Here is a 21,161-nt window from a genome sequence, read left to right on the forward strand (position 1 = left end):
AAAATTTTGAATGAGAGTAAACAAACAAGATGACATAGCCTTTCACCTGTGATCCGTCTCAAAAGGAGTTTCCTATTTTTACGTTTAAGTTACTTTTATAATAATAAATAAAGAATACACATGAAAAACAAGAAATATAGTACTTACCTGGGCCTTCTTTTTTTTTTTTGCTGTTGATGACACTTAACCTTACTTTGGTAGTAGTGCATAAATTAATTTATTTAATTAAATAATGTACCAAAGAACATAGAATAATAACATGCAAAAGGTAGACAATCTCCCATAACTATCCCAATTTTTCTGGCTTTGTAACTATATGGTTAGAGCTGTTACAAATTCATCCAAGCTAGTCGTTATGTTTCTCATGAGAATGAAGCAGGTACTGAAAGAGAAATTGACAATTCTCTGTACAGAAAACAACATAATTCATCATTTTATAGATGAAAACCTTGGCTTCTTATTTGTTGTAATTAATATAGTATTAAATGTGAGAGAGAACTATTGACTAATCCTGAAAGAGGGAATGTGTAACAAGAGGGACCTAATTTTCTGTTTGATGGCTCTGTAACCAAACAAGATTAAAGGCTAGGAATATTATGCTTTGCCTGAATGATGACAATATTATGGTGAGTAATTTACATTAAATTTTATACTTATTGGAGAGGTGGTGAATAAATTAGAGATGAGGGGATGCCTAGAGAAAGAATGTCACATTTTTCACACTAGGGGAAATTCAGGAGTTTTTTAATATTGCCTTATATACTATTACAATATGGATTATTAGCTACAATTTTATGATATCCAAATTGGTATGACATAAATGTAGTTTATTTAAATTTTGAATGTAACTCACTAAAAACTTCATGACATGCATAGTAAAGGATGCCTGTGGCAAGAGGGTTAATGTGGTTAGTTATTAAATAGTATTTTGTTTATATCATAAAAACTAAAAATAACCATTAGTTTAGCATGCCAATGTGCTGTCAAATTCTATTCCTGTGACAATGTGCATGTATGTAATGAAAATGTAAAACAAGTTATTCTAATAAAGCATGTTGTCTTTCCGTCAGTTCCTTTGGGTAGATTTCTATTTATTTTATTCAAGATTGCAATTTTTTCTTTTACTTGAAATACAAAGCCATCTATTCATTTTTATCATCTACCTCCTACTTAACACGAGAATCAAATGTACCTTTCACAACAGTGCAGAAGGATATGTCACACATTACTTCTCGTGCTGATTATATGTGAAAGACTTCTTTAAATATGCATGTGCTAATACATTCTTGATTCATAATTTAGCAGATTTGTTGTGTTAATCTAAAATGTACACATTTCTAGTTTTTTTACCAATTTTTGGGGAACAGTTTAACCCTGCTGGCAGGACCCTCAATTTTATCTTTGATGAAAATGTGCCATTGTATTAAATGATTTACACTTACTAGTGTAATGCATATATATAGTTGAACACACAGGCACTTTTTCCTGTTCAAGACAGTATACTGATGTTGCTAGATGTATGTTTAATGTGTTGTTTGAATGGATTGAGCAGCTATGCCCCATGTATAAGTTGTGGTGAGAACTTATTAAACACAAATTATGGTCTAAAAGTTCAACTTATACACGGGTATATAAACCATGTTATCTGGGTTGACTTCATGCATTTCAAAGAAAATAATCACATAATCAGGATACATGCAAAGTAGACTGGTATTAATGCCACTTGAGAAATAATGACTTAATGACTTACTACAGGATATATGATGAAATCGTAAAATTTATTGGTGGATTAACCAGCTTGCATGATATTCCTGATGTGCTGAAAATAATAGGATTTAATTTTTAATTAAGAATATTGTAAGAATAATGTATTGAGCTTTACACAGTATTACACAACTACCAGAACTTAAGCATGGAATTATTTATCCCCCAACAGTGCATCTCCCCACCTTCCCTTTTTGAATATTAATCACCTTGTTCACTGCTACAACCTTTCGCTACTTCTCTCCTAATATCAATTTCAATGTAAACAATACTAATAATATCAATTTTAACTTATGTTTTGCTGTTATCTGTTACAACTTAATTCCATATTAGCATCAAATACAATATTATTTACCACTGTTAGTAGTGTCATTTCTATTTCCCTCAAACTTTCTTCTTTTGCAGGGTATAATCTTTGTTTTACCAATAATCAACACATTCAGTTTACTGATACTTCTTATACAAGTTACAGTATTCACTAATTTATAATAGTTCACTTGTCCTAATCTTTTTCTTTGTAATACTTTGTTCACTTCTTTTACTAGTTTAAACCATTTTATCTTTTTAACATCCATGTCTTTCACAACTTACATTAGATGTGGTTAACAAGAGAACATTACTAAACTAGAATAGACTTGCTGTTCTACACTTATACCTTCAGGCATAAACATGTACAAATACTGCTTTCCATCACTTGCAAGTTTAACATCTCATTATACTTTTTACTTAACACTACATGGGAAATATGGCCTCATTCTTTCACAGGGAACCACTACCAACTTAAATATGGGCTTCCTACTCCTATTAACAGCTTCTTTTTTAGTTGCTTTACAATCATGCACAAGAACCACATATGACTAACTCATACTACTATTCACCCTCATGGGATCCCCTTTAGTATATGCACCCAACACATAGGCTGAACCTATTATCACAATGAAACAAAACCCATAAAATATGCAAAAAGCATAAACTAAAGGGAAAAACTTGTTTTTGCCTCCATCTCCTTTTTTATATACCTGTAATTACTTGCCTCAATCTTGATAACTCTTACATCAAGAGGTATTCAACATGACACCTAGTTCAAACACTGACAATATGTATTGTTACGTCTCCGTTTGTTAATTAACTTTCCGTAACTTCGTTCCGAAGAAACTTGCGACACAAGTTCTTTACTTAATAAAACTGATTTATTCTTTCCGAATATAACTTTACCGATACACTCAACTTCAACAATCGCGTTAAAACAAACGCTAATCAACGAACGTCAACAATACTTCCGACTGCAGTTCAGTTACTCACTATCTATACACACATTACCTTCTCTTCCCGCGTCACGTTTTCCCCTCTTATATATACCAGCCTACCCTACTAGTAAATACTAGAGCATTCCTGAAAGAACAAGATACTTCTAGAAACTAGAGGGCGCCACAGTGGTCATGTGACTCGCTGATGCAACAGTATAATGTTTAAAGGGGTGGTCACAAAGAGAGATGGTGAACATCAATAATTACGTGTATATAAGTAAGACCAATTTCACAGATGATACTATATATGAAAATGAAAAACCAAGGATTTTCGAGTGGGTGGTACATGCCATTTGTTGCAACTACTTTAACCTCTAGCTAAAAATAACCACATAATTAGAAAGTGTTATAAATTTGGAACTAAATTGGACATTTTAACTGAATGTGCATGAGGTTGGTTCAATGGACCCAATCCTGTGTTCAAGAAGGAATTTTGATTATAATATTGAATTTAGTAAAAGTATCTACACAGAGTGTGGCAAGCTTTTAACAAAATGTAGAAATCTGTTTTACACACAAAAAAATCAGTTGGAGTGCATCAGTTGATAACATTTCAACCATCTTTCTCAGAGGCTGAATAGAAGATTTAAGTTAATGACAGACATAGAAATAAAAAAAAATGCATACCTCATAAAACCATTTCAGATGTGCAAGCCATCAATTTTTCTAAACCTCCATTTTGTACTTTTCCAGCTGAGATCCCTACACAAATACATATTTTAATGAGCCTAATTAGACATTTATTATAAGAATTCAGTATGGAACTTCTCTTTTAAAAGACAGTATTAAATTGTAAATTACACATTGTATTCAGACTTAAATTTGATGAACCATAAACCATCAGTGTCATGAGAAAGGGATTAGAAAATTTAGTAATGAAATTGAAGTAATGGACAGAGAAAATTACTCAATGTAAAAGATGTGCATATTTTTGTATCAAAACTTAAATTGAAATATTATGAACCTTTTTAGTTCAGAATTTTCAAATAATTTATTTAACCAACCTATGTTGGCTATGAAATACACATATCTGCGTTCTTGGGCACATCACCTATTACCTTAGTTTTCTAGTAAGAAATTTTTATTTGTTTGTATCTATTTTCAATGCTCTTGATATTTAAAATTACAAATTACCTTTTACTGTAATGTAGCTATGGCATAATAAGATTCTTGTACACATTAATATTGAAAATATGTAAACTAATTCTGTCATTTGTATTTATTGTGAGATAGCAGAAGTAGCTACTGATTATTTTTCTTTGTATAATTAGGATTGAGAGTTACTCCTGTAAAATGGCAGGAGGAGACAAACGACTGTTTAAAAGCATGAATGCTGATCCAGGTACCAGTCCTCATGACTTGCAAGCTCTTTCTCCTCCTCAAAGCGTGTTTACTACTCACAGTCCCAGTAGGGTGTACAAGTAAGATCCTTATATTTCTATAATTAAAGGAAATTATAATTTGTTCTTTCACAAATTCACTTCTAAAAAGTACTGATAAGTGGTAATGAAGGATTTGGTGATTATTACAAATTTAGTGTACCTTGGCAGATGATTTATAATGGTTTTATGTGAAACCTTCTTTTTTAATTAAAAAAACAACAAACTTCTAATGCACATATATAGCAAATGCAGTGTTTTTTAGTTTTACACTTTCATTACTTTTGTTAGAAATATAATTAAGGAAAAATAATTTATGTAAAAAGAGAAATTTAGCACTTTAGGTCTGATGCCATTTGCTCTCAGAAACTGGTCTTCATTAATCCTAAATTTTTCTCACTAAGTTGGTTGTTCAAAGAGTAATTCCTGTATCTTTCAAGTATGCATTTTAAAACAGAAATAATAAATAAAATTTTGAAACAGAATGCCCCAAAACTGCTATAATTTATTTGGCTTTCTAACTGATCTTTAAAAATTTTATAACTTACTGGAACACCAATGTCTATAGTTGGTGTTTCTTATTGGTGGACATTCTGAAACCCATATAAAGGAAGAAAGAAAAATTAAAATGGAGAATTCAGAGCAGAAATGTATCATATGATACAGAAAAGTGAAGATTGATAATTTATTTAAATATTTCCATTTTAAAGTAATAAATTAAAACGTATAATTTTAACATCACTGAAAATGATATATTTATGTTTCTTGCTCTTTATTTTTATACTGGAATATGTAAATATAGTGATATGAACCAGGCATTCATTTTTTTGTGCTGCCTTAATGAGTAGAGACAGGTACATGTTAATTATGAAATTTTTATGCTTTACCAAAGTAAATAATGTGAGAAAAAAATTTACCTTCTACACACTTGGTTACTTTTTGAGAATGAAAAATGTGAATGCAGGAGGACATATTTCAATTGATGAGGTATTAGTTTTATGGAAAGGATGGCTAGGCTTTTGCCAATTCATAAAAACTAAATGTCCAAGATTTGGCATCAAATTATTTGTCATGTGCAACAATGAAAAGAACTGGTGTGGATACAACTATAACTTTAGGGTGTACTATGGAAAAGATCCCAACAACTGATGTCCTTTGCCTGATGTTGAAGGAGTAAATGAACTTGGATCTAGTGAAAAAATAGTTGTCCATTTATCAGAATCTGTTCTTGGACAGGGGCGTCATGTAATCATAGACAACTGGTATGCAAGCACTCGATTGGCATGCTTTTGGAGACTCGAAATATAAAAATGACAATAACAATTTGCACAATTATAGGAGTCCCAAAAGAGTTTGCTAATGAGCATCTGGAGTATTATGACGTGGCATTTGTTCGTAAAGATAGTGATAGTGGAATGGGAAGACCGAAGAGCAGTACATGTGATAATCACAAAATATTCAGCTGGTTTGTTGAAAAGGATAAAACTTACTTTGGGGGGACCAAAAACTTTAGAAAGAAACATACAACATAAAAAAGTATAATGAATACATGGGAGTAGTTGATAAAGCAGATCGGTTTCTGAAGCCTTTTGACCCAAGTCGTAAATCCCATGTGTGGTTCAAGAAGCTAGGCCTATACTTGCTGGTGCGTATGCTGCTAAATAGTTTTCTCATTTACAAAAATACCATAAATGAAAAATTTACTTTCAAGTGATATATCATAAAGGTCATACAGCAAGTAGTGGAAATGCATAATTCAGAAGGAATTGCTACTCGAGATAAACTCATTGCCAGCAAGCGAAAGCCTGAGAAAGCTGTTCATGCTTTAGTTCCTATTCAACCTTTGCCTGGTAGTTTAAATATGCATCCAAAAAAGTGATGCAGAGTGTGTTATCCAAAACGGAAGGAAACAAGAAAGTGTTGCAACGGATGCCTTGAAAAAACCAGGCCTATGTAGTATAGAACACTTCGAAATATGGCATAATAAATAGGATTCTTCTAATTACGTATGTTTACTTCAACAAATTCATATATTCATATATTTTTAAAAGAGGGCATGTTATAATAGTAATATGTTTATAAGTATGCTTATAATGACAAAACATAAAAATTAATGATTTTATTGGTAGTCGTTTTGTGCTACATATGGCAATTTTCGCGATTCATACGGAAAGAGTTAATATACAATTCAATGTGATGAGGTCAAATTATTAGCTAATTAATAGGCAGTTATTTGTGTTTTGATGTTGGTATTATCTGCATTCTTAGTTGTGTGTACCTATTATAATAAACTAATCAGTGTTTCTCAACTGGGATGCCACAGCACATCAGGATGTTGCAAGATTTTAGCCAGGATTTTGCTATGGAGGGTTTACTTTGTCCAACCCCTATATTCTGCCACTTTTAAGTAGGCTATAAAATGTTAGGGGAGCTACAAAAATTGTAGACTGTGTAGGGGAATCTTGAGCAAACAAAGATTGAGAAACATTGAGCTAAGGAGATGTGATAGATCTGGAAGTGTTACCTTGTTTTTGGTGATTTTTTTATGTCTTGAGAGTGATATAAAACCCTATTGGTCAAAAAACATACATTGAAACAGATATCTGCATTGAATAATATAGTTTATAATGAAATACCTGTATCTGTTTGTGGGTATACATGTAGTTCTTTATGCATAACCATTAATGTTACTGTACTTATATATCATTGGTATTTTAGGCAGTATAAATATAGTATAGATTTGGCTTAAATGTACTGCTCTTGCCTGTTTCTAGAGTGGGATAATGTATTAGTTTTTTTTTATTGAAACCTCAATGTAGAAGCTGAAATGTCTTAACTCTATAAATATATAGGGGTAGTCCATTTAAGCCAAAGCTCAACTTGTATATTATGCTATTGACCTGTTCATTTCATAAAATATGCATGTATGTTATTAGGTTAAAAAGCATTGTGATGAAACTCATCCAAGTTTACATTATAATTAAGATTTAAAGTACATTTAAATAGTATTAAAATGCTACACCTTTTTTTTTTCTACAGCAAGGGGAACAAATATAAGCATATCAGTCTTGCCATTGTTGTCTTCAGTATGGAAAATAGAACATCTTAACCTAAGAGATTTCAGAAGGTGGACCCCCCTCCTCAAGAGACTTGTTTACTCCTGAAACAGGAAGGGTCCATCTCTAGAAAGCAATCAGATTTAGGGTTTTCTGTTTCTGATTACCTTATCTTTTTGTATTTTGTGTTTTTGAAAGCTAGTTAGTTAGGAGTATAAATAAGGGAATTAGCTTCATGTATGTTTTCAGAATATGTCTGAAATACAATATCACATGTTTGGAACATTTATTTTCTGTGCTACAGTTTTTGATTATATGAATGCTGCATGTATGGGTACATGTATCACGAAGATACCACGTTCATAATTGTTTGGTGCTCTGTTCATAAGTGATCAAATTAATAATTTAATTCAGAATGTATGTAATGCTTGCAACTGCATATTGTTTTGTTGTTGTTTTTGTTAATATTTAAGGTGGCAAGATTGCAGAAATGACAATTCTGGTTGAGCTTTCATGTACTTTGTATTTTCTACTAGAAAAAGGATTACAAAAGCACTGATATTGCTACTTGGTAAACTAAGCAATTCCTCAATGTTCATCATTATTTTTGTGTAATGGGCTAAGGATTAATTGTTCAAAATTAAAAATGGATTTTGTCTACAAAACTTCATACTTTATTTTTTATGGAAGTAAATGTTGTAATTTTTTTCATTCATAACCAAAGTGATGATGGAGAGGGATCAGGCCATTTATGTGACACTATCAGTCGCAAGACATTGTTTTATCTGATTGCCACCTTGAACGCTTCCTTCCACCCAGACTATGATTTCAGTCAGGCCAAAAGTGATGAATTTAGTAAGGAGCCAAGTTCCAATGTAAGTATACATTGAAATATGTCTGAAAAGAGGGTTACAATACAAGAATATCTTTAGAACCTCTTTTCCACTAGTAATTGATATGGATATGGACAGTTGTTTTGCAGTGCCATTTCCATTACAGAAGACTGGCGCAAAACACTGAGGTTAATGTTTTATATGCTTTCTAAGGTTCATTAAATGTGCATATTGGAATAATAAAAAGGCATAGAAGTTCATAGGAAATACAACTAGTGAATTAAATGGTGAATGATATACACAAATTCCCATTTTTACATGTACTTGGATCTTATGGAGAAACTGACTTATTGACTTGGATATGTGAGTGGTTGTGACATTATTCTTAAAAAAGATATTTCCTCACAATATAGTGGAGTGAATATGTTACCTAGATACTTTACATAATTTACCTTTGCAGTTCTGTCGTGTCTGTAACCTGCAGCTATCATAAACCCCTTGGAAAAATTCATCAAACATGGTGTGAATCATTCTGAAATGTATCATTGGCAGAATTATTATAAATCACACAGACCTTGTTGCAGACACTTAAATATGCACATGTTTGTTCCAGTGTGACATATTTTGGATTTGTCACATGCCAGATACTGCTTGTACAGCTTTTGACAGCCTGTCTTCTGTTGAGTTATGTGCTTTGGGACAAACTTGTGTGTTGTTTTTGTAGACCTAAAACCATATCTTGTTTATAGTTCTATGGGATATTCCTGTTTTAACTGAGATGCACCACTTTGGTTATTTCCAAAGATATGCTGTTTAACTTTCTTTACTACTCCAGTAGCCTATTTCTTTATTGCTAAAATTATGCATTTACTTGCTTTACTGATACAGTTCAAAACTATAGGTGTAATTTTTTTCAAAATTGTAAAATTTTGTGACACGAAGGTCCTTATAATCATGGAATTAGAGAATTTTGTGGGAAAAAAAACTCATTTAATTCACCCAGAAGGTTTCATTTTAGTATCGTGTGTGCTAGCAAATCAACTTATTTCAACAGAAAGTTAAGGACTTTTAAACAGGTAAATCTAGGGGCAGGATGATTCATTGATTTACCAATTGTTACCATAGTATGTGAAAAATCCCCTGTAAATAACTCGTAACACTTGATAACATCTGTAAACTCAGTACTTAATGTGCAATTTTACGTATTAGTATTAATATTCTTGCATCTAAAACATATATTAATTTGTAAATAATTGTAAAATGTGGTTTCTAACCATACAAAATTATGTGGAATAAGTATCAAAATCAGAAAAGTTTAAAATGTATAACAATTTAATTTTTCAACTACTTAAGTTCTTATCACCTAAAATTATAATAGATGAAGTAAAGATAGAGTATGTCTATCAAGTTTGATTAAAGTTCATTTTAGTTTATTAAATTTTGCAGTTGTATGATGTTATTTACTGTTAAATTAGATTTTAATGATAATTAATTTTCATATTCTTACAGCATGTGTATTTTAAAAAATGACAATTTTCTACTAAAAGCCCAGGTGAGGTACATTCAGCATCAAATGCAATTTTCAGACTTTTTCTGAACACAGGATAGGCCATTTACTAGTGCCTTCTTTTGATAGTTCATAATGAATGATGTATAGGTTTATAAATCATAAGGCAGTTAGTTAGTTTCTCATATTTAGAAAAGTTAGGCTAAAATCTGCAAGTTTTGCCAATCTTTTTTATTTATTTGAAGTTTGGATATTCAGTTACTCCATATAACATGTTACTGATTTAATACAAGTTTCTGTTGGCACAGGCAAATTTTTTAATATTTTATACTGTGAGTCAATAAGTTTGTAAGAAACGAAACCTTCATTTAGTGAACTAATTATTTTAAGAAATGAACATATTAACAATTCAATTATGTTTCTTTTGATCTCGTATATATTTCTTATCCATATAGTAGACATTGATTTTATTCATATATTTATGACTTTTTTACTATGAGGATTATTACATTTCAGGAATAAAGTTGGTAGTCAAAATTTTGTATTTCTTAAACATCAGTGTTAAACATTAATTTTACTTTTCTCTGTATTTTGAGGAATGTGATGACACTTTAGATTGATACAAAAAATACAGTACTGTTGTATATCAGATTTGTTAAGAGTTTGCGTTTGAGCAAATTTGTGCATTATATTTGCAAGAAATTTTAATGAAATCCAAACAAACAACAACACTGTTTCTAAAATGCAGATATAACACAAGTTATTAGTTTAAAATAACAAGTGTTTATGTAATGTAACATGAAGTGTTTGAATGTTTCAAACATCCTCTTAAAGAAAAACAAAAACAAAGCCCTGGATGTGTATATCCAAAAACCATAAAAGTATGGTAATAGGGAGCAATAGGTATTGGACATGATTTGAACCTTTTTTTAATTTGCCCCAACCAAACTGAGAATTTAAACAGTGGTGTCACCACAATAAAAACTAATGTTATTGAATTAGACTCTGGGTTTTCTTATTACATATTTACTATTGGGTTTCAAACTCTGTAAGTTAAAGCTATAATAATTAAAACTTATATTTAAATAACACAAAGTAATTTAAAACATGAATTTTTCTCTCTTATCACACTTAAGATCAGCTCACCAGTGCTGGATTTGTTGTTTAGTTCAGATGCTAAGTTCTTTATGGCTAATGTTTCTTTTAATCTTAGCCACTGCTCATGTTCAGCCTTTCCGATAATTTGGAACTGTTCAATTTCTACATTTACATTCACACATTTTTCTTTGTTTCGGAAAATGTTTGAGAATTCTGCTTACCTTGACACACTATGTTCTTTAACTTATATTGTAGAATGTATTGATATTATTTTAACTTTCTTTGACTTTTATTTAGCTTACTTTGGATTATATGGTCATCATTGATTAATCCAAAATATTATATTATTATAATTGAAGTCTATCTTCTTTCATGTAAAAATACCAAAACTTTGGTTACAACGTTACATAACTAACTTGTAAAAAGCTAGCACATATCATACCATCATAATAGAAATCAAACATCACTGTGGCTAGCATGGAGAAATTAAATAGTGTTACTAGTACAATAATTCTGCATTATCTGAATAGATGTTCTAGTTTTGGTCTGGCATTGGCTTGGTAATTTGGGTGCTTTACTTGCAATCTGCAGGTAATGAAATCAAAACCCATCACAGAACATGCTCACATTTTCAGCCATAGGAGCATTATAATGTGATGGTCAATCCCACTATTTGTTAGTAAAAAGTAGCCCAAGGATTGGGGATGGGTGCTGCTAGTCTGTTGCCTTCCCTATGGCTGGCAGTTTGTAATTAAGAATGGTTTGCACTACAAAATCTAAAACTTTCTAGTTTTTATTTTATTATCTTGTGATTTTCCAACTTCATAAGGTAAAGTTATAATTATCAAAAGTTTTATCTTACAAAATAAATTACCATTATTCAAATTTTTTATGTTGTTTGACTTTAAATTTAGGCTACTTGAAGAACATCCAAAATACAAGGTTTTTACTTTGGCTAAGTATGTGCTTGCATAGTAAGTAAAATGGATTATGGTTATTTGCTTCTCTTGGTTGGTTGCACAAAACACCTATGGCTCCAAAATTGTTGTAAACACATTTACGAACAGGTAAAACTTGTGAATTATCTAAAATAACATTTCTCAAAGTGTACACAGAATTGTTCCAACATGTGACTGATAAACAAATAAATTGTAAATGCACAAACTTGAAAGTATAGCTTTAGAGAGATTCGGTATCTCATATACCACTGACCATATGTATGCTTGGTTTCGAGTGTTAGGGAGCAGGTACTGTGACACATTACTGCTTGCCTGTTAACTTAGTTAATTTGAAATGATATTACATCAGAATATAACTATTTTGATACAGTATGTAAAAGAGTAGATGTTATGGTTGAAAATGTAATTTTTAGAAGGCATTTGTTTATTAAAAAAACAATTTTATAAAGGTTTGTATGACCACTGCTTATTATAGAATAGATCTAGGCTACATATATCATTTGATTTTTAATCTATGCATTGCATTTATGATTTAATGATGTGTAATTATACAAAAATAAACACCTCGCAAGAATAAATGTTTCCTTCATTATTTGGGATGAATGAGTTTTTAGGTTTTTACTCAAAATTTTGGAAGTAATAGTTTACAATAATTACTATTTCAGGTGATACAGTATACTGTTCTTTATCTTCAGCTATATTCTGGCTTCTAAATATGCCATCAGATTTCTTTTCAAATAGGAAAGCAGTGCTTTTCTAACTATTTTTATTATTTATTGTCTCTTAAATATGGTAGTATTGTCTGAGTTTGTGATAACCTAATATTGCTAACAACTTTTGTGCTACAGCTAATTGCTAAATAGTAGCTTTTTTTCTTGCCAACTAGATGTTTCTGATTAAATTTGGTATTGTTTTCTTCAGTGGGTGATGTCTGCCATTGATAACAGTTTGTGGACTGTGGCTAACCAGGCATATAGTGCTTTACGTCCCCAACTTTGGACTGCTGTTGATCATGAGATATGTCTTTCTGAGTGTGATATCTACAGGTAAGAGGAAATTTATAAATTAACTGTGTAAAAAAAAAATGTGTTTTCTTTGTGAAAACAATGAATTGACTTACATCAGATTTTAACTATCTGTTTACTGCTATTATGTGGTATTGTTGTTCTCAAGAATCATCTGTATTAGCATTTGCTGGATAATTGTAGCTCATACATGCTATATATGTTGTATCTTTAATATATCTTGAATTCAAATAAAGTTGAAGCATTTATGGAATTTTAGGAATTACCCACTTGTAAAGCATTTCTGTCATGTTGATTATTCAAATGATGTAACATAGCCATGAAAAGATAACTGTGACAGTTCAGTCTGTCATGATGTCCTCCCCAGTACTAAGGGATGACAGCTATTCCTCACTGTCTGCCAGTTTTCACCAATTAAAGTTGTTTCCTGAAATAAAGAAATATGTATTTGCAGCATTGTCACAGACATTGGTCATGATCTGAGTAACTAATGCATGACATTGTTAAGTATAAAGATTGTTTATAAAACAGTTAAGTGCACTGATTTTACATACTTTTTAGCAATGACATACTATATATTAATGTACATGGCAGTGTGCACTGATTTCCAGAGAGCAAAACTGCACCATAGAAGTAACAAATTTATAGTCATTCTTCTACACATTTTTATTAAATACTTCAAAGTTGAAATTTATTCAATAAGAGAGATTTATTTAATTTTATACGTGAAACTTTGTTTAATCACAAATTTTGATCTTTAGGTGATTTCAGTGAGTCTTGAATGAAAACATTATTGATTTTCAATTTCTTGAATTTTTTTCTAAGCATAATATGGCACTTATAACTACTAGGAAGAAAGTTGAAATAGCTTTGAACAAAATAGCACTGTGTTAGCTTAACATTATAAATTTGAATTGTGTAAACAGTAAATAAATTTATGAAACTTATACGAAAGTTCTTTTTTTGCTGTTTGGTTCTGACTAAACATTCAGTACTATAAGATAATATTTAATATATAGATAGAAACAGTTAAGAAAAAGAAAATTTGCACAATATATTTCTTACTGTAGGAAAAAAATTAAACCTTTTTACATATAATGACAACAATAGCAATAAGGTTATTTTTCTTTCAGCTACAACCCGGACTTAGAGTCAGACCCGTATGGTGAAGATGGCTGTTTGTGGTCATTTAATTACTTTTTTTATAACAAAAGATTGAAAAGGATTGTGTTCTTTACATGCAGAGCTGTGAGGTAATGTGTGGATATGTTAAAGTCGCTGTGGTTTGAAAACTCATTTTGTAATATTGTGTGCTTGATGTTTATACCTAAAGAAGATCAAAGGAACACTGTTAAGAAAATATGCGTTCAAAATTATATATATATATATATACATATGCAAAAATGTTAAGCTTAAGTAAATGTTAAAAGGTTAAGTAGGTTTATTTAAATGAAATTGCAATATAATAGATCAGTTTTAAGATTATTAAGTAACTATATATTTAAGTGATTCAGATATTTCATTCAAAAAAGGTTTAAAATTTTAAGTCCATAATCTTATACATAAATAATCTTATCTTTTTAATTGGCTTTGGGGTTCTTCTTTTCTGTTACTCCTTTTTTTTAGATTATCTGACAGAAACTTGGACTATTTCTTGTCAAAAGTTGGCATTTAAAAATATTTGTTTACTTAATCTTATATAAGTATGTTCAGGTGTGGTAACTGCATTTTTCTAGTTGAAAAGAGATAACAATTTTTAATGTTTAACAGTTTGAACAGCATGGAATACTGCAGTGCAGATAGTGGACTTGCACAGAACTTCAGTTTGGAATTAGAGGAGGAGAATATTGAACCAGGAAATGTGTAAGTGTGTGTTTAGTAATGCTGTTAAAACTTTTATTTGGATTTTGCTATCTTTTGAAAAGTTACTTTATAATTTTTCTAAAAAATATTAGAAAATTTTATGTTAAAATAGTAATAATGAGGTGCTTTACTGTTTAGAGTAATTGCTGTATTTTAATAATTTTTCAACAGTAGCTGTAAAGCTATTTTAATTAAGTAAGAAAAAAACTGTGTGCTAAACATTCAAGTTTGGCTTGTTTTAATACTATGTGATGTTCACATGATTGTGAAAATTGTGATATTGAATTCTTTCCAGGATTTCATTAATAAAATTTATGAAGTCTGTATGAAGCCATCAAACGTTGAAAGTGAAATGATCTGTTTAATTGAATATACAGTATAGAAATCCTTTATAAACTGCAGGATGTCTGTCAGATTCAGTTACACAAAATACTTTTTCTTACATAAACACACAAGCAATCATGAAAAACAACACTGCACACTAAATGTGACATTTCATCACTTTTGAAAATTATTGATGAATTAATGGTAACATTAACTGCCAAAAATGGAAAGTAGTCTTAACCAGTTTACATTTTTACATGAATAGCATAAAAGTATCAGGCTAATTATGAATGTACAACTAAAGAAAAAACTTTTCAAAAAAGGAAGTAAATGTAGGAATAGCTGATATCAATCCTTCAAAAACAATGCAAACAAGATAATAGGGATGGCATTTGCATTATCCCTACATAATAGCACAGATGCAGTGTAGTGGAATGTTAACAGACAAAAAAAGGATAAATTAAACTCAATTGTGATTGATTAGTTATATATATATATAGATATTGCTATATGTTAATTCTTGCATGTGCTATTATGTAGGGATGATGCAAATGCCATCCCTACTATCCTGTTATGCTTGAAGGAATGATATTAGCCATCCCTATATTTACTTCCGTTTTTGAAAAGTTTTTCCTTTACTTGTTTTTTTCAATACAGTGTTTCAATAGACATAGGAAGGTTGTATTTATAACCAAGTTCTAAATACAATGAGATTCAAACTGTAATATTTATTGTTTATCTATTATTAGCTGGTAATTCCTATTTCACCCTGTACTTAAGCTTTTTAGAAACACCAAATTTCTGTAAGAAACTAACTTCTAGGGGTAATAACATTGTTTACCCTAGAATTATGATATTTTTTAATTACTACTTGTTATTAATAATACTTGTAAAAGCAGATACTTCGTTTGAAACTGTTGCCTCAGTGAAATTGGTTGACACCATTGTTTTGGGTTTTGAGTTATCATGTAATAAAAAAGAAACAGAAGAAAGAAGAACAAGAAATTAAAACTTATTACTTTGATATTTATAAATATTTCCAGAAGTTGTGATTCAGTTATTACGTAGATATTGTTATAAAAAGAAACACTGTATATTATTGTAAAGTTCTGATGACCTATTTAGGAGATATTTAAAATACAATTTTGATTAACAATCTGAGCCATCCCTACATAGGCAGTGTTACAGACTTCCTGATTATTTCTAAATATAGTTAATTTGCATTTTGTAAATTGTTTGAAACTAAAAATATTTGTTCCTTTCCTGTGTAAGTCTGATCATACTGCTGTTAAACCTGAGTTACTGTACTGTTGAAAAATAGAATTGTAATTAAATAATCTTTTCTAACATTGTGTATTAATATGTCTGACTAGACTGATTTCTGTATCTGGGAAAATAGAAAATATCGGTTACTTTTGGAACAGATTATTGTTAGTGTTTTGTATATTTGTATAGATAATCCTTTAGTAAGTTTCCTGTCTTAAACTCTAAGATACACAGTTTTTGTAAATCATATAACAATGTTTTATATTTATATTTTAGCACTGAAATGAAGGAATCACACTGATTTTTGTAATAGTGCCAGAAGATTACCAACTGATATCATAAAGATTGACATCAACACACAAAGTAGTTTGGACACATCTCAAAGCAAGATGAAGCTAATGTCTAAAAATGATGTAGAATATAACTGATTTCTGTATATGAAAGGATGGAATTAATAAAAATACTGTCCTTTCTGTTTTTAAGCTAGATTATTTGTTTAAGACTATGTTTTATTCTTTTCAGAGATATGGTTATCATTAACATGAATTTAGTTTTTCAGTTTTAAGTGCCTGATATTTTAACTTGTATATTTGGACCATATGTTTTATGAAGTTAACAATGTGTCAAATCTTTTCTGTTTGTTAAAATTTTGTTTTAGAATTTTAACAATCATGCATTATTCATTGATACAAATTAATACATTTATAGTGTGTCTTTAATATTTCAGTTTAAACATTTTTTTTTCATATAAAAAAAATATTACTTTTCCTACTCCTACAATTCTTTATGGTTCAAAAGCCACAATAACACTGTTTCAAGTGTATGTTTTTAGGTAACTTTTCAGAATTAAAAGTAAACATACTATAGCTAACTACAAAATTACTGCACTTGGTACATACAAGTTTAAATTTATTTAAGTAATTGCTGGATAAAATACAATAGTAAATAAAAAAGCTACAAAGATGGAAGAATTTTAAAAATGAAAAACACTTTTAATTTCAAATATGACATTTTGGGCCTAAGCCCTTCATCAGGATGTAAATTACAAAGACATCTGTAGACCACCAATATCTGTACATTTTGTGTCCCAATAAAGGGCTTTGGCCCAAAACATTATTTGATATGATACAAAATTAAAGTTTTATGTTAGAAAACCATGTATTTCTTCAACCACGTACATATGACTGTATTTGAGAATATGTTTTTTGTTATATAAATGTTTTGGTTATAATGTGTGGTAATACACATGTACTTATCTCATTTAAACAACGACAAAAAAAAAGGCATTGTTGGTTAACCTTTTATATTACTATTCATGCCTAGTATCTGTAAATATGTGAGTAACGTTTGTCAGTGTTTCAGTTTTGAGTTGCCTTTCAGCGAGTTATGATGTTTTTGTTTTGTTTTTCACTTAATATAAAGGTTTAGATATTTGAGCTCTCCAACTTTGTACATGTTTATGGTTTGGATCTAAAATTTAAGAAGGAAGATACACAAGTAACTTGTGATCCCTTTAAGAAGAAACTTACAATGAACCATAGCTGTGGTGACAGTATTTTATTTTATATTCTTTCAGCCGAAAGGTTAATTTTGAAATCATTAAGAGGGATACTTTTCATCCTACATATTGGTAAGTCTCTTTCAAAGTTGTATTCAGTTAGTCATGGAATAGATAACCCTGTTTCTTTGCACTAGTGTAATAAGATTATCCATTCCTTCAAGGACAATAAATAATTTTAAGCCATCTTATTCCTCTATAGTGATAAGTGTAGTGGAGTTATTTCTGTACAACTGTAAGAAATACATCAAACCTTGAGTTAAAATAATTTTTATGTACATTAGTGATGGATGTGATACAGGATTATCCATCATCTTGATGTCAGGATATTTAGATATCAAGGATGTAGTAATATGCATTCTTCTCCTGAATGGGTTCTTTAATATCAACATCACATTTGTTTGGTGAAATCCACTTCTGTTGGTTTGACAGAGCAGAGATACTAAGTCATTATATATAAGTTTTTGTTGCAAGGTGTATGTCATTTCTGACATCCAAATAGTTGTAACTTTTTTTGCTTCTATGTAGTATTTGTGATATGCATAGGGAAGGTTGATTGTATGTCGAGTTGTGCATTTTAGATACACTCTGACTGGGCATTAGACAGAGTATGAATTTTATCAAAAAGTGAAAAAGAACAAGTTTTTTTCTTTCATTGTTTAAGAGCTAGTTAAGATTTAATAAACTTTGAGTTAGCCTTCATAATGATCTTATTTTCTTTCATTTGGTTTAGAACTAATGTATATTAAGAGTTGGATGCTTTTCATTGACTTTGAAGAATATAGGTGTGTGTACTTTAATTGCTAATTTGAGCTAAAACCTATGTTTCTTCTAAATTTTATATTACTACTAACAGTTCTAAAATCCTTTTCAAGTGTTTGGTGGTATACACGTTCAGTTATTTTTTTATGTAGGATGTTTTAGTGTTGAATATTCTGAAGGATCCCCTGATTATCTTACCAGTAGCACTTAGCATTCATGGGAACAACTATTGTTTATGATTTAAAAAAAAACACATAGAAACTGGCTTTAAAATAACCATGATGTTAAACTTTTGTGCACAGAGCTGCTGAAGCTTGTTGACCCTATCTTACCAATTGTCTATAGGGTTGGTCCAATGGACTAACCCCGTACTGAAGAAGGAATGTTGACTGTAATTCCAAACTTACTTCATGTATCTATATGAAATGTGGAAATCTTTTAGTAAAATGTACAAACCTCTTTGTTTAGAAAAAATCTGTGTCAAGAAAGCATTTGTAGTTAAGATATATCTGTGAACTGATGATGCCGTTCTGACTCAAACTGTTACAGATAAGAGGGTGAGGTGATGTTCATGTGAATAATAAAAATACTTTTGTCCATTGTACAGTTTGTAAATTGCATTTTCATAACTTCTAGAACCTCTGTAATGCATAGTGACATTTTTTTCAGTATCCCTGAATACTGTATCTGGTATTTTCTCTCTTTTATCAGGAACCTTGCTTAATCAACAGTGTAGGATAAAATGAATAGTTGATAACTGTGACATCAAATACATAACACCATACTGAATGTCACTCTGTAAAAGGTCATGGTATTCGCTTTTATCCCCACCTATGCAAGTAAGGTCAATGTCATAGAAAAGTACCTTAATGGTTTTCCTGCTGACCACTTACATTCAAACAACAAATGAGATTTCCTCTAGAAAACTGAACCAAATAACAGCATATATTACAGCAAGGCTTTGTTTGTGTGCATTTATTCATGTTATTCTCATAAGTAGTGATTTTAGTAGTATCATTTCTTATGCGTATTATTATGCATTTGCATATCAAAACAACCTTTGTTATCTTGCAAATGACACTAGATTGAGAACACAACTAACATTGCTGCAGTATAAACTTTATTGAATGGGCAAAAGTTCATGATTTTAAGCCAAAAATAACACAATGATTTAATATGTAATTATACTTATTTTAAAATACTTGTAAGCTAATCAAATGAAAAGTACAAATCATTTAATGACTATCTTATAATTTTAAATTTTAATACTTTGCATATAGAGCCTTGTTGTTTGTGAGAACTACTGTTGTGCCAAAATGTAATAAAATAACATTTAGGTGACTGTAATACAAACAATGTAAGGTAACTGTATCTCATAAAGTTATTTGTTTTCTGTTGTCATATTGCTGTCTCTACATATTGATGTGTAACATTTTTGTGTAAAAACTTTGGTGTATGTTTAATATTTTTAGTGTTATCTAAATCCCTCAAATATTATTATAGGAAACTCTTTCCTGCTTGTTTAAAAGTTTACTTTCTTGGATAAACATGCTTGTATAGAATGTGTTGTTGTCCCTAGCAGGGGTGAAATTCTGCTGGTACTCACTGGTACTGAGAACCAGAACTTATTTTTTAAGGTGATACTAGTACTGGGACTTATTTGAGCTGCTTTGTCATTTTTTATGGTTACATGTAGATTTTTTTTTTCAAAAACAGGTCCACTTCATCCAGCTGAGTATCTCTACTTTTTTTTTTGAGAATTTTACCTCTGGTCGATAGTTACAACAATATACACAGTAAAGAATTTGTCACTGATGAACACACTCACACACAGAGTATTACTGGGAGATTTGTTATTTAGTTCATATATAAAGCTGTGTTGTGTTTCGTCACTGTCACCTCCCTTCTTTGTGATTCATAATAAGTGCTTGCAAGAAAAGCATAGACATCCATCTTTTTTTAGGATTGGTGGAGTGATGTGTTATGAAACATTAACAGTCTCAATTTAAAAAGTAAACTATGAGTTGTGAACATAGGGTCATTTAAGAAACCGAAATGAAAGCAATATATTTGTTAAGACTATGAATTTCCTCAATTTTTGGTGTTATGGCTACTAAAAAACAATAAATACAGTAATTTAAATATAGTGAACTGATGCATTGCTAATGTTTTCCCACATTATAAGATCAACATTAAAGCAAAACATGTTAATGGGGATGAGATTTGGACAGGAGATAGTTTTAGTTTCTTATAAAATCAAGCATTCCTGAATGGAAGGGCTGGAAATGTGAGTGATCACCATAATGGTGGGAGAGAGAAGTATCCTAGTGGAAATGCAGTGACCAATTTGAATAGACAAAAGATAAATCATAAACCTAAATAAATGTTGTGGTTTCTTGAGAAGTGATTCAAAAAATTGAAGGTAATAGGTAAGAATTATAAGCTTCATGTGACAGAACA

At 30.4% G+C, this 21,161-nt stretch overlaps 1 protein-coding gene across 1 annotated transcript in view; it reads left to right on the plus strand.

Annotated features, from left to right (window-relative positions):
* Positions 1–19,305, plus strand: part of LOC106461653 (repressor of RNA polymerase III transcription MAF1 homolog) — a 25,134-nt gene extending 5,829 nt beyond the window's left edge. Inside the window, exons 2-7 of the mRNA XM_013921498.2 lie at positions 4,343–4,492; positions 8,231–8,381; positions 12,825–12,949; positions 14,062–14,181; positions 14,699–14,791; positions 16,658–19,305. Of these exons, the coding sequence (XP_013776952.1) occupies positions 4,343–4,492; positions 8,231–8,381; positions 12,825–12,949; positions 14,062–14,181; positions 14,699–14,791; positions 16,658–16,682 (664 nt within the window). The 3' untranslated portion in view covers positions 16,683–19,305. The remainder of the gene's footprint in view (positions 1–4,342; positions 4,493–8,230; positions 8,382–12,824; positions 12,950–14,061; positions 14,182–14,698; positions 14,792–16,657) is intronic.
* Positions 19,306–21,161: the final 1,856 nt, after the last annotated feature.

The sequence above is a fragment of the Limulus polyphemus genome, unplaced genomic scaffold, assembly GCF_000517525.1.
Source record: "Limulus polyphemus unplaced genomic scaffold, Limulus_polyphemus-2.1.2 Scaffold1004, whole genome shotgun sequence".
In the NCBI taxonomy this organism is placed as follows: domain Eukaryota; kingdom Metazoa; phylum Arthropoda; class Merostomata; order Xiphosura; family Limulidae; genus Limulus; species Limulus polyphemus.